This window comes from Rhineura floridana, chromosome 8 (assembly GCF_030035675.1).
Source record: "Rhineura floridana isolate rRhiFlo1 chromosome 8, rRhiFlo1.hap2, whole genome shotgun sequence".
Taxonomy (NCBI): Eukaryota; Metazoa; Chordata; class Lepidosauria; order Squamata; family Rhineuridae; genus Rhineura; species Rhineura floridana.
In genome coordinates this window covers 119,014,166-119,028,062 of record NC_084487.1, presented here as the reverse complement: position 1 = coordinate 119,028,062, position 13,897 = coordinate 119,014,166, and the positions used below count along the sequence as shown (strand labels likewise).

Genomic DNA, 13,897 nt, shown 5'->3' with positions numbered 1-13,897 from the left:
ATAAGTTTTGTAAGGTTTTGTTTTGAAATTAGCTTATGGGAAGCATCAGAATGGCATGTGGGGTATTTTCAATTTAACATTGCGGAATGTCAAAAATCCACGCTGGCTATAGTATACAGCCACTCTTGTGGCTGTTTAATCCTTCTTGTGAATTAAGGTTACCGAATTTGCTATGATTTCTACTTGTTATACTAATGTCAACATATAGAGGGATTATCTTTTAGATGTGATTGTTTTAAGCGTTACTTATCTTTAATAACACTGACGTGTATCTTGCAGAGTTTTGTCCTCTACGAAGTGTTACCCACAGCTTGCAACAGACTGGGCATTTTCCAGTGTCCCTTGATTTGAAAGGAAGGGATTGTCATGTGTTTTTCCTGTTCCGCTCTGCTCAGTGCGATCTTCTTCTTGGACTATCCCCTTTTCCCCCTTCTAGATCTCACAAAACAAACGACCCCTTTTTTAAACAGCCGAGCCTTCTTCTGAAATTCGACACTGCCTCACAAGGGCAGAAGGTTGCTACGACAAGCGGGACTACCTATTTCCCCGCCCTTTAGTGGCGGAGCAGACATACACAGAAGGAACCAATAAGCGAAGCAAGCCGTGACTGGTTAGTGCCGCTGTCGCCTCCTCGACTTGCTTTCTTGCTCGGCTGCCCGGCTGCCATGGAGGAGCCTGCGAAGGGAGCGACAGCGAGCGCGCCTCTTCGGCTGGGAGTTCTGCTGCGGCACCTCATTCCCTTTCGGCCGGCAGGTCTGGCCGCTGCCGCCGCGCTCGTATCCTTTTTCTAGTCAGGGGACGCGTAGCGGGAGATTATAGGAAAAGCTTGCCTGTGCTATTCTTGGCGTTCTGGCCAGTGAAGGGCCTCTAGCTGCTGCGTTTCTCCCTCCTTTCCTTGTTTTGTGACAAGGATTACAAATTGTTCAGAAAGAAAGGGCCTGCCCCGGTCTATTGAAAAGCTGTGATCTGCGAGGAAGAAAACAGGAAGTGTTGTTGTTATGTGCCTCCAAGTCGACTATGACTTATGGCGACCCTATGAATCAGTGACCTCCAAGAGCATCTTGTCATGAACCACCATGTTCAGATCCTGCAAGTTCAGGTCTGTGGTTTCCTCTATGCAATCAATCCATCTCTTGTTTGGCCTTCCTCTTTTTCCATTTCCTTCTGTTTTTCCAAGCGTTATTATCTTTTCTAGTGAATCATGTCTTATTATGTGTCCAAAGTATGATAACCTCAGTTTCATCATTTTAGCTTCTAGTGATAGTTCTGGTTCAATTTGTTCTAACACCCACTTATTTGTCTTTTTCGCAGTCCATGGTATCCGCAAAGCTCTTCTCCCACACCACATTTCAAATGCTTTGATTTTTCTCTTATCCGCCTTTTTCACTGTCCAACTTTGACATCCATACATAGAGATTGGAAATACCATGGTCTGAATGATCCTGACTTTAGTGTTCAGTGATACATCTTTTCATTTGAGAACCTTTTCTAGTTCTCTCACAGCTGTCCTCCCCAGTAGCCTTCTTCTGATTTCTTGACTATTGTCTCCATTTTGGTTAATGATTGTGCCTAGGTATTGATAATCCTTGGCAAGTTCAGTGACCTCATTGTCAACCGTAAAGTTGCATAAATCCTCTGTTGTCATCACTGTAGTCCTTTCGACGTTCAGCTGTAGTCCTGCTTTTGTGCTTTCCTCTTTAACTTTCATCAGTGTTTAAAAAAAACGCCGTGGAGATTAGTTTAGGTCTGCAGATGAACCTGCTGTTAAAGGCTCAGGAGATAGTTTTGCTGAGTTGGCAACTTTCCTTATTAGGTGGCTTTTGTACTATCAGGCATCAGCAGTGAGGAGAAATGTCAGAGGCTGGTAGAGGACCTTACTTATTTATCCAGGTCCTGTAAACGCCGGAAATAGTGGGATTAAAAAAAGAATAAGAAATTGCTCCTTTTCCCAGCTACATTTTCCAGTGTTTTAATTTCATCACTATGTCATAAAATAATGTCTTAATGTCCATGTGCCAGGCTGCTGTTTTAATGCATGTGCAAAACAAAACAAAAAGCTGGCAAAGCGTCCCTTTCCTAGCCAATGTTGAAGATGGTACTCTGAGCAGGTCCAGTGGAGGAGAGGGCAACTGTTTTTTAAATAATGGGGCAAGTGCATTTTTTTCATCTGTTGCAAGGCTGAGAGGTTCCTCTTCTACATGCCCATTTCAGATACAGGAGTATTTATTGCACCTCATTGTCCTGTATGACTCGTCTAGCTGACCTATATGCAAAAAGGAATCACAGATGTCAGGGAGGAGGAATCGTTCACTTCTGTGCACCATCATCCTTGCTCATCCTGAACAACTTGGTGATGGTGTGGTAGGCCCACTGTTCAAATCTCTAACCGGACATAGTATATATAATGTCTAATATGTTGTGCAGACTTTTATATTGTTTAGTCTAGTAACGGCAGAGTTTACTGTTGTTCCTTTTAAAAAGTGTTTAATAGAGTTAGTCTGATCTTACAGACATTAACTAGCAAGTAAGTCATACTGAGCTGAATAGGGCAAACTTCCAGGAAAGTGCATAGAGATGCAGCCTTTGAAACTTAGGCTGAAAGTACAGTTGTCTAGTCACTTTCTCTGGAAGAGTCCTTGTGCATTTTTGACAACTGTGAAACAGCAGAATTTTTAAATCCAACTTTCCATTGTATTCAAATAGGTAATGGGAAGAGTTTTGCCTGTTGAATTACTTTGTTTTAACACTTGTTAAAAGTCCAGAAATCTTGTGTGCGGGTGCAGTGGGGTGGGGAGAGAAAGAGAAACCTTTTAGACAACTTCACTGAGGCATGGATCACGACTGAGTTGGGATTTAGATTCATTTCCCAGGAAGTGGTTTATCTGGCTCCATCACTTCTCATGTTCTGTCCTTATACTGATTAGAGAACTGTGTAACTCCTGTATAACTTTGATGGACCAGTTTAATGGCTGTGTGCACTGTTAAAGACTTTATCTTGGAAGACAATCTTACTTGGCCACGAGTGATCGCCAATGAAGTCTCTTTACTTTGAGCCAGACCTTTATTTTATTGTATATAATGTAAACCAGCCTTTTAAGTATGAAATTATCTTGCCCCTTCTCAAGATTGTGTATGTTTGATTGGGGGTTGTACAACTGTTAGCCCTTGTGAAGCTGAAGCTGTTTAATTGCTGTCAAGTTGCTGTGAGTGTCTTCAAGATTTATGCACAGCAGCAAGAATTCTGCCGGAATAGAAAAATAACTACAATTATCTTTGCCATCCCTACATCCTGATGAATAGGACTGGTATCTATCAAATATTTGACTCTGCATGGTTATTAGTTGTTTTATCAGGAAACATTTGGACAGAAGAAAGATTTATCTCTGTTGTATCTTAGAAATGCTGATGTGATTGTTCCCCCCCCTTTTTGATATTTGTAACCTTGCTTTTGACCTTTATACCTGGTGCTGTTACATAAGGGACGTATGATGACCTAACGCTTATTGCTTTTTTTTTAGTGTGTCAGCACGCATATAGATGGCATACTTGGACTTTTGAAAAGCTTTCAACAAGGTACATCACCAGAGACTCCTGAGTAAGCTTAGCAGTCATGAAATAAGAGGAGAGGTCCTCTTGTGGATCAGGATTTGGGTAAATAGCAGGAAGCAGAGAGTAGGGACAGTTCTCCCAGTAGAGGGCTGTAGAAAGTGAAGTCCCCAAAGGATCAATATTGTTCATAAATGATTTAGAGTTAGGGGTGAACAGTGAGGTGGCCAAGTTTGTGAAGAGCTCCAAAATGATCTACCCAAACGGAGTGAATGGGCAGTAAAATAGCAAATGCAATTTAATTAGAGCAAATCTAAAGCATGATGGGGCAGAAAACCTTAACTTCACATTTACACTCATGGGGTCTGAACTGGCAGTGACTGACCAGGGATGAGACCTTGGAGTTGTAGTGAATAGCTTGATGAAAATGTTGACCCTGTGTGTGACAGCTGTGAAAAGGGCAAATTCCATGCTGGGATCGTTAGGAAAGGAATTGAAAATAAAACAGCTGATGTCATAATGCCTTTATACAAACCTATGGTGTAACCACATTTGGAATGTTTTGTACAGTTCTGGTTGCCTCACCTCAAAAAGGATATTGTAGAGTTGGAAAAGGGCAACCAAGATGACCAAGGGAATAGAGCGACTCCCCTATGAGGAATGGTTGCAGCATTTGAGGCTTTTTAGTTTTGAGAAAAGGCGAGCAAGAGTGACATGAAATAAGTTTATAAAATTATGCATGGCATGGAGAAAGTGGGTAGAGAAGTTTTTCTTGGTTTCAACACTAGAACTCGTGGTCATGCAATAAAGCTGAGTGCTGGACGATTTAGGACAGATAAAACAAAGTGCTTCTTCATGCAGCACGTAGTTACCCTGTAGAATGCACTCACAGAGGAGGCAGCGATGGCCACGAATCTGAAGAGCTTTAAAAGAGTATTAGACAAATTCCTGGAGGATCAGGCTATCAGAGGCTACTAGCCACAATGGCCGTGCTCTGCCTCCACAATTGGAGGCAGTATGCCTCAATGCCAGTTGCTGGAAACCGCAGGAGGGGAGAGTGCTCTTGTGCTCAGGTCCTGTCTGTTGGTTTCCCACAGGCACCTAGTTGGCCACTTGAGAACAGGATGCTGGACTAGATGGTCTGTTGGCCTAATCCAGCAGGCTCTTATTATGTTCTTATGCTTTGTTTGGTTCCTGTCTTGCCTGTTCTCTCATATTAATAATGCTTTAAAAATATATTTTTATTGATTTTCAGAAACATAAAAAATAAAGATAATGTGTTTTAAGATAAGGGACTAGAGATTAGCTTGGGCATTTTCAAAGGTTTCCTGAAAATTTTCACTGCTTGAATACAAAGTTAGCAGCTCTCTGCAGTTCTGTAATTGTTCATATGTGTACAAGATTATGTACCCAAGGTTAGACTTATTTTATAAGATGACATTTTATATCCTAGATTTTTTTTTAATACATTGGGGAGATAATTTGAAAGCAGGTTTCCAAACCAGTTAGTCAGTGGGAGAACTTAAGTAGTTGGTTCTCTTGCCTGCTGCTATTTAATCGGTCTGCTCATCCCACCTCTGCACAAGATAATGACCTATTCAGCTGAGTTTCCAGCTCTCCAAGCTTTTTTTTATTTAAAAAAGTATTTGTATACCACTATTTCGCTAAAAACATCAAAGTGGTTTACAACATGTTAAAAAAATCATACAATAAAAACATTAAAAATACAATAAAAACAGAGAACTAGGCCGAAGACACTGAAGGCTCAATTTCATGTTGATGTTAAATGAGCCTTGCCAACTCGGGGGATGACCAGAGCTGCTCCTGTGGATGATCTCAGGGATCGAGGTAGGACATAAGGGTTCAGGCAGTCCCTAAGATTCCCTGGACCTAAGTTGTTGAGGGCTTTGTAAATTGGTTTACTGGAAAATTTATTTGTCCTTCCAAGTCCTAAGAACAGCACTGTGATTGCATGAATGCCAAGGCTAAATCTCCAATTTTCAAGTGGTCTATGCAAAAACAAGTTTGGAACTGGTCTAAGTAATTTAAATAGTGGGTTTTGTATTTGCATTTTAAAACTTAATTGTGAACTTAAGACTGATTTCAATGTTCCTTGGATAGCTGTAATAGCACTAATTAGAATCAACACTAAAAAAACACCAACTTGCAGGTGATCTCCACAGAAAATTAATAAGACTAGCATAGTATGGCACTAATTTACCTCTCCCCTCCTGAGGCTTCCGGCAACTGGTTTTCAGAAGCATGCTGCCTCTGACTAGGGTGGCAGAGCACAGCCATCATGGCTAGTAGCCATTGATAGCCCTGTCCTCCATGAATTTGTCTAATCTTCTTTTAAAGCCATCCAAGCTGGCTGAGAAAATTGCTGATGGTCTTAGCAGACCACTTAATGGTTTTTCTGCTGGTCTTAGCAATTAAGGTCATAATATAATAAAATATAATATTTGAAATACAAGAAGCAATACAAATACAATTAAAATCAATATGAATGTTCAGTGTGATGGATGTTCCGTCTCCTGTCTTCAATCACAAATCCATAGACATACTGCAGACCATCTGAATGAAGCTCCTGCTCCACAGACCACAGTTGGGGAACCCCTAACTTAGATATTCCTATCAGAAGAGCAGCATGATGTAGTGGGTAGTGTTAGGCTTGAATTGGGGAAACTTGGGCTTGAATTCCTGCTCAAGCTCAGCCACTTTCTCAGTCTAACCAATCTTAGAGAGTTGTTTGTATCTGTATGTGTGGGAGAATCCGAGTTTACGTTTGGGAGAATCCGAGTTTATTGGAAGGGCAGGATAAACATATAATTAATAAACTCTCGGTTATGGCTGTTTTCTTCACTTGAACTGAAACAGTAGACTGCAGTTCCATACTATGTTTATAGGCAAAGGTTTAGATACCCCTTATATAGCCAATCAATTACTGTGCTCTGCAGGTGAGGGCCTCCTGCAGATACCATCAGGAGGTCTGTTCCATACAACATAGGAAGCAGATCTTTCGTTTTGTAGCATCAGCACTTTGGAATTCTCTCCCTTAAATATTTGACAACAGCTGGTATAGCACAGTGGGGAGGAGAGCCTGGCTGGGAGTCCAGAGACTGTGAATTCAAATCCCCGCTCCTGTCTCCTGGGTGTCAAGGGCCAGCTAAAGATCACCCCCACAGTGAGTCGCTCAGGGGTTACATGCCCTGCCACCTGTGCAGCCGTGGGCAAGCTGCATAGTCCCAAGTTGCCCCCCAGCTGGCAGTTGCAGACAAGGAAGGGGCTGGCTTATGCAGCTGTGGCAAGCTAAGCAGGCCCTAGCCAGCTGGGGAGGACTAGCCTCAGAGGGAGGCAATGGTAAACTGCTTACCATGAAACCCTATTCATCGGGTAGCCATAAGTCGGGATTGACTTGAGGGCAGTCCATTTCATTTCAAATATTAGACATCTTTTTTATTATCTTTTTGTTATCTTTTTTGCACCTACTGAAGACCTTCTTTCAACAAGCCGTTTAAGTAGAGACCTTATCATGGACAGATCACTTTCTGGTCAGATTCAGACTATCTGTGACTCACACCTTCCGTGGGGAGGAAAGACCTATTAAAATGATCCGTCCTAAGAGACTAATGGATCCTGTCGGTTTCCTCTCAGCCCTGGGAGAATTTCCTATCTCCCGAGTAAATGATCCAGTTGAAGCTCTGGTCGACTTATGGAATAAGGCTATGACTAGAGCAGTAGATTCTTTTGCCCCCGAGCGCCCCCTCATTCGTTCCCGAATCAGTTCAGCTTCATGGTTTTCTAGCGAACTGACGATTATGAAGCGCACTCGTAGGGGTCTAGAGCGTCGTTGGCATAAAACTCGGAGCATATCTGATAGACTCTGTGTTAAGGAATTCTCGAAGATCTATGCAGCATCCAGACGTGCTGCCCAAAGAACTTTTTTCTCGGTTTCTATTTCTTCAGCTAATAATCAACCACCTGAACTCTATCGGGTGGTCAAAGGTTTGCTTAACCCTGACCATCATGAGTCTACCGATGACCATTCACCTACTCGTTGCCAAGAATTCGCTTCTCTTTTTGAGAGCAAAGTCACTCAGATTCGTTCCGACCTGGACGCCAACATCGACGTAGTTGGGAGAATTGCACCTCTGGACTCTGTTAGTCCTATTCAGTTAGATTCTTTTCAGCCTCTTCATTTTGAAGACATAGACAAGATCCTCGGTGAAATGAGACCTACCACCTGCTCACTTGATCCTTGTCCTTCTTGGATCATAAAGCAAGCTAGAGGGGGACTAGCTAACTGGGTTTGGGGGGTAGTTAATGCCTCTCTCCAACAAGGCCATTTTCCAGGTTGCCTTAAAGAGGCTATTGTAAGACCATTATTAAAAAAATCTTCCTTAGACCCCCTTTGTTTAAACAACTTCCGCCCAGTTTCTAATCTCCCATTCTTAAGTAAAATCATTGAGTGAGTAGTCGCTTCTCAACTCCAGCGTTTTCTGGAAGATATAGATTACTATGATCCATTTCAATCTGGTTTTAGGCCTGGACATGGGACTGAAACAGCCTAAGTTGCCTTGGTTGATGACCTGCGCAGAGAACTAGATAAAGGGAATATATCCCTGCTGGTTCTCCTTGCTCTCTCAGCGGCCTTCGACACCATTGATCATGATATCCTCCTGGACCGCCTCTCCGTGATGGGACTTCGAGGCACTGTTTTACAGTGGCTCTGCTCCTTTCTAGAGGGTAGGACCCAGAAGGTGGTACTCGGTGACTTTCAATCAGACCCTTGGCCCCTAACATGCGGGGTCCCGCAGGGTTCAGTGTTATCTCCGATGCTGTTTAACATCTATATGAAGCCGCTGGGTGAGGTCATCCGGAAGTTTGGAGTTCGATATCATCAATATGCTGATGATACTCGCTTTACTTCTTCTTTCCCCCAGATACTAAGGAAGCTGTCCAGCCCCTGAACCAATGCCTGTCATCAGTGATGGGCTGGATGAGGCTGAATAGGCTAAAATTAAATCCAGATAAAACAGAAGTGCTCCTCGTTAGTTGCACGTCCGATTTGGAAACAGGGAACTTACTAAGATTGGATGGGGTAGTACTCCCCCTTAAGACACAGGTTCGCAGTTTGGGTGTGATTCTGGATTCGGCTTTGAATCTAGAGGCCCAGGTTGCGGCGGTCTCCAAGAGCGCGTTTGCCCAGTTAAGACTGGTTCGCCAACTGCGTCCGTTTCTGGAGACATCCGATTTGGCGAAAGTAACACACACTTTAGTCACATCCCGGTTAGACTATTGCAACTCGCTCTATGTGGGGCTTCCCTTGAAAATAGCTCGGAAGATTAAATTAGTTCAAAGAGCGGCAGCTAGGATGCTAACGGGAGCTGACCTATGGGCCCATACAACTCCCCTCTTACAACAATTACACTGGTTGCCGATCTGCTTCCGAGCTCAATTCAAGGTGTTAATCTTAACTTTTAAGGCCCTACATGGACTGGGCCCTCTCTATCTGTCTGATCGTATGTCCTTTTATGAACCCTCCCGGCCCTTGAGGTCTTCTGTTGATCCTCTCCTTGTGATTCCCTCAATTTTTCAAGTTCATTTGGTGAGAACTAGAACTAAAGTCTTTTCTGTGATTGCTCCTAAACTTTGGAACTCTTTACCGGCAGAGGTATGGTTATCTCCCTCTCTTGCAATATTTCGTCACCAGGTCAAGACGTTCCTTTTTCGTCAAGCTTTCAGTTAATCGTTATATAGGATGTTATATAGGTTGTTTTTAACTTCTAATACCCTTTTATTGTTGATTATTCATATTTTAATACTGTTGTGATTATGTTAATGTTATTTGTATATGACTGTTTTGTTCACCGCTCTGAGTTCTTTGAAGATAGAGTGGGCTACAAATGTTTTAAATAAATAAATAAATAAATAAATTATCCTAGCCTGCTTCTGTGTTGGAATTGCAGATGTTTTTAATATGTTTTAAGATCTTCTGTTCTTAAGATGTTTCAGAGTGTGTTTAGCGTTTTTGTTTGCCACTCTGGGCTTCTTCTGGGAGGAAGGGTGGGATATAAATTTAATAAATGTATCCTAATTCTAAAATAATTATGGTGAATAATTTAAGGTCATATGGGAATAGTTCCTGTGATTCTAAATCTGTTCTGAGTTTACTTTCCCCTTCAAGATATAATACCTGATTAAAACAATATTTTAGTTCCTTAACTTGTGCTCAAGACACCGTTTCCTACGTCAACCCAAACAGCTACTGTAAAATACCCAATTCAATACCGGTAGGTTACATAATTTCTTCTATGAAAAAATAGATGTAATATGTTTTGTAAGACAATTAAAGGAAACTAAGCATATTTTAAAATTGGAATTCCAAGCTTTAATTTGGTGAACTTCTAATAATTTGGGGTGCATTAATCATCACATTGCTGTCTCACTTGAATCCCATGGATTTTGCAATTCTAAAAGAACAGGCTAGCAAATGTTAGATTGCAGGATGCAGTAACCATTGCCACTGTTCTCCTAATTCTTGTTCTTGTCTCCCAGTACCTCCTTTCACCATCCGTGTCTGAAGTAAAGATGAGTTACATAGTATAAATTAAATGTAGTATAAATTGCCACCCTGGGCTCCTACTGAGAGAAAGAGCTTAGTCCATAGTAAGTATATTTGGACTGCAGCTGAAATAGCTTATTTTGTGTAAACCTTTCTTTCTTTCTTTCTTTCTTTCTTTCTTTCTTTCTTTCTTTCTTTCTTTCTTTCTTTCTTTCTTTCTTTCTTTCTTTCTTTCTTTCTTTCTTTCTTTCTTTCTATTTATATGCCAGATCTTCTGTCTCAACAACACTCAAAGGTGGCATACGATAAGGCATTATAATACAAACATACATTTATTATTGTGTAAATAATAATGTCTACCTTTTTTTTTGTATGCTATTTCAGGGCGTGGTTGCTTTGTGCATTTCTGGATTTATAGAAACTTTTATGCTACTATTCTCAAGAAGTAAACAGTGAACTAAGCTTTGTGTTATTTTCATGAAAATAAATGCCTTAATGTTGCCATAGATTTTAAACTTCAGGGAACCCTTCTTTGTCAAGGAACCCTGCATGTTCTTCATAGAACTTGGTGCTGCATGAGATCCTGGAGCATGTTGTAGGTTGCATGGTAGTTCTCAGGGAGAACTTGCCTGTTGGACCTCATCCTTGCTCTGTGAACTTATCCAATGCTCTGTTGTAGTTTTTAATTGCTGGAAAAGATCAGTAGTGGTGGGCAAACTGTATTTCAGAGAAGCTTGTTTATCATTAATAATAGCTTAATCAAGGAGCCCCAGGATTTCCTGGAACACAATTTGAAAATTGCTGCAATAGAATCAGACACAAATGATTCATTAGGTCAATATGGTATTACTAGCAGGCTTATAGAAAACTGTTGAATAAAAGTCTTACTGTGTCAGTGTTTTCAGTCATTGCAAAAATAATTAGGTGGGTGCTTTTGTGCATATTCCCTTTCTTTCACCAGGTATTTAAGTAACATTCTTATCTTTGCAGTTACACCTTGGATAATAATCTTCTAAGCACAGAGCAAAGGTGTTTCTATGAGGAGAATGGGTATCTTGTCATAAAAAATCTGGTCTCTGATGAGGACATTGAACGTTTCAGGTAAACGACAGCCAGTTGTCTTAAGTGCATATAATGAGATTGTCTAAAACACATTGGTTGCAATCCAGAGATCTCTCTCAAGCTGTGTCTAAGGCCTTGTATGTGCCAAGCTACAAGAGCCCCACCCAAAAAGCAGCATTGGATTCCATTTTTGAAATCCCCACTGGATTTTCAAACACATTCTTCCTTTTTATACAAGAGGCATAATTCAGTTTTAATTGATAAATATAAATGAAAAGCCTTTCTCCTGTTGCTGGAAGGAACTCATCAGATTGGGTTTTGGCACCACTTTGTGGTCACAGGCAGGAAAGATGGAAGTAAGTAAGTAGGCAGCTCCCATAATGCACTTTTTCAGTTAACTTTCCTGCCTCTCTTGAAGTGGTCACGTTTCTTCCAGCTCCTGTCTTTCCTCAGGCTTGAATTATTTTACTTTGTATTTTCCACTGCTTTCTTCTTTCTTTTCTCCTATGCTGCTTAGGGCTCCCCGGGACTGTTTAGTTTATTTCCCGCTGACTGCCTTCCATCTTTTCGCCCTTTTAAAAAAAACAACCCTCTTTTTAAAATTGCTCTCCTTTTTTCCTTCTGTCCTCCCCCCCCCCTTGCTTTCTTTACCACTTCGGGGAGGGAAGGTTGGTGTTTTTTTCTTCAGAGGTCTGACTTTTTTTACCTTAGTGGCCTCACAAGGAGCCATTAGTCCACCGCGTCCTCTTGTCAGACGTATGTGTTATACTTGCTACAGGCTGCTCAGTTGTGCTTTTTGAGCCATAATTACAGAGCCTTCATGTCTGCTGATGCACCTTCCCTGGTAGGCTCACACAGTTCTGCTGAGCCTTTCACCCACAAAGCTAAGCAAAAACGTCGCCATTTAAACTTGCAGTCTAAGAGAGAGGCTGAGCAGGCAGCCAAGAGGGCATGTCTTAATTGTCTTCAAACCAGTGCTTCCAGCTACCCTTCTGGGGCTCAGGATGCAACAGGCTCCCTCATGTATAAGAACAGGGAACAACATGGAGATGTTTTTCAACATCAAGGTGACTTGGGGAATAATGAAATGCTAAGGGACATATTCTCCCCTCACTCCTCCTCTGAGGAGGATTTTGTGGAGTTTACTCAGTTCCATGTCATACCCCATCAGCAGTCTGTCAGACTGTCCCAGCAAGGTCAGGGGTACTCCCCTAACCAGGGATCTGCCCCTCCTCGACCTGGCTTCTTCTTGACTGCAGATATACTTAAACAGATTAAAGATGCTTTATTGGGAGAAATGGCCAGTGAAATAAGAGCACCAGTGCAGACTACTGCTCCTGCTCATAATGACTCTACTCATGTATCTGACCAAGCTGTCTTATCCACCCCCAGGGACAGATCTGCTATGCAAGCCCTGTCTCATCCAAGAGGTTCTTATCACAGACAAGTTGCCCCCCACGGGAAGGTCTGTTACTACAATCTCCCCTGATCCATTTACTCTCCATATTGACAGTGCTGGAGAACCTGCTCCCTTTTATCAGCACAATATCCCAGATGGTGAGTTAGATCCATTAGACCCATTCCTTACTCCTGAGTTGGAAGGAGAGTGGAGCGAAGGCTCCCTGACAGAGGAGCAATACTCTCATCACCTCTTTCAAAAGTCTTGCCCAATATTTTATCCAGGGCTTTAGCAACTCTTGGCCACTGAGCAACCTCCAGCTCAGTCTAAGGGGGCAATTGTACTACCTGAGCCTAAATCCTCACTTACGTCTATTCCTGTCCCTGGACCATTTAAAACTATCACTAAGGCAGAATGGGATATGCCACTGCAATTTTAAAAAGTCTGTGTCTCTTGCTAATAAGTTTTACAATCTAGACCCAGAATTTACAGAACTACTGACAATTCCAGCCATTGAGTATCCATCTCTGTTCTTGTGGCCAAGAACCTCCTCCCCACAGATGGAGATTCTCAGCTCAGGGATTCCAATGAGAGGTGTCTGGACTTTGCCCTATGCAGGGCACATGAAGCTGCAGCTTTGGCAATTCAGACTTCTTGTTCTGCTTCAGTCTCACCTGTGTGGCCTTTGTTTTGTTGGATGACCTGATCAATAACCCCAACCAGGACTTAGATTGAGTTTGCAAGTCTCTCCTGAAGATTTCCAGGGTGGCAGCATGTGTGGCAGATGCTACGCTAGATGCAACTCATTTTGCAGCTCGGTCTCTGGTGGCAGATGTGGTGGTCAGAAGGACCCTTTGACTGAAACATTGGGAGGTGGATGCTACCTCCTGGGGCAACCTGTCTATGGCTCCTTATTCTTGGAGAATTTTTTATTATTATTTTATTATATCCCGCCCTTCCTCCCAGCAGGAGCCCAGGGTGGCAAATTACTCAGAGAAAATTATTTGGAGAAATTATTTGGAGAAGATGCCTTGAAGGATGTCCTTGTTGAATCCAAAGACAAGAGGAAGGTACTGGTCTTCTTTCGGAGAGACGACAGGCACTTCTCTCATCCCTTCTCCCCTTATCCCTCTAGTCAGTCCTTTCTGAGCTCTTGCCCACACCAGAGGTACAAGGACTCGGACCCAGCTGGGGCCACTGGAGCAAGCCCAGATATTCTTCCAGATTCCAGCAAGGAGCCAAGTTCCCACCCTCCAACAAAGGGGGACAGGCTCAACATCCACAATGACACCATCCAGACCCTGGTTGGAGGCTGCCTTCAACAA

At 42.3% G+C, this 13,897-nt stretch overlaps 1 protein-coding gene across 3 annotated transcripts in view; it reads left to right on the top strand.

Moving 5' to 3' along the window:
- The first annotated feature begins 451 nt into the window (after positions 1–451).
- PHYH (phytanoyl-CoA 2-hydroxylase) overlaps positions 452–13,897 on the top strand; it is a 31,013-nt gene continuing 17,567 nt past the window's right edge. Inside the window, exons 1-3 of one of the 3 annotated variants that reach the window (XM_061582270.1) lie at positions 452–776; positions 9,784–9,839; positions 11,102–11,212. In XM_061582270.1, the coding sequence (XP_061438254.1) occupies positions 666–776; positions 9,784–9,839; positions 11,102–11,212 (278 nt within the window). In that variant the 5' untranslated portion in view covers positions 452–665. Of the gene's footprint in view, positions 777–9,783; positions 9,840–10,123; positions 10,216–11,101; positions 11,213–13,897 lie in introns of those variants that run through there. The other 2 variants (XM_061582269.1, XM_061582271.1) reach the window with 2 other exon arrangements.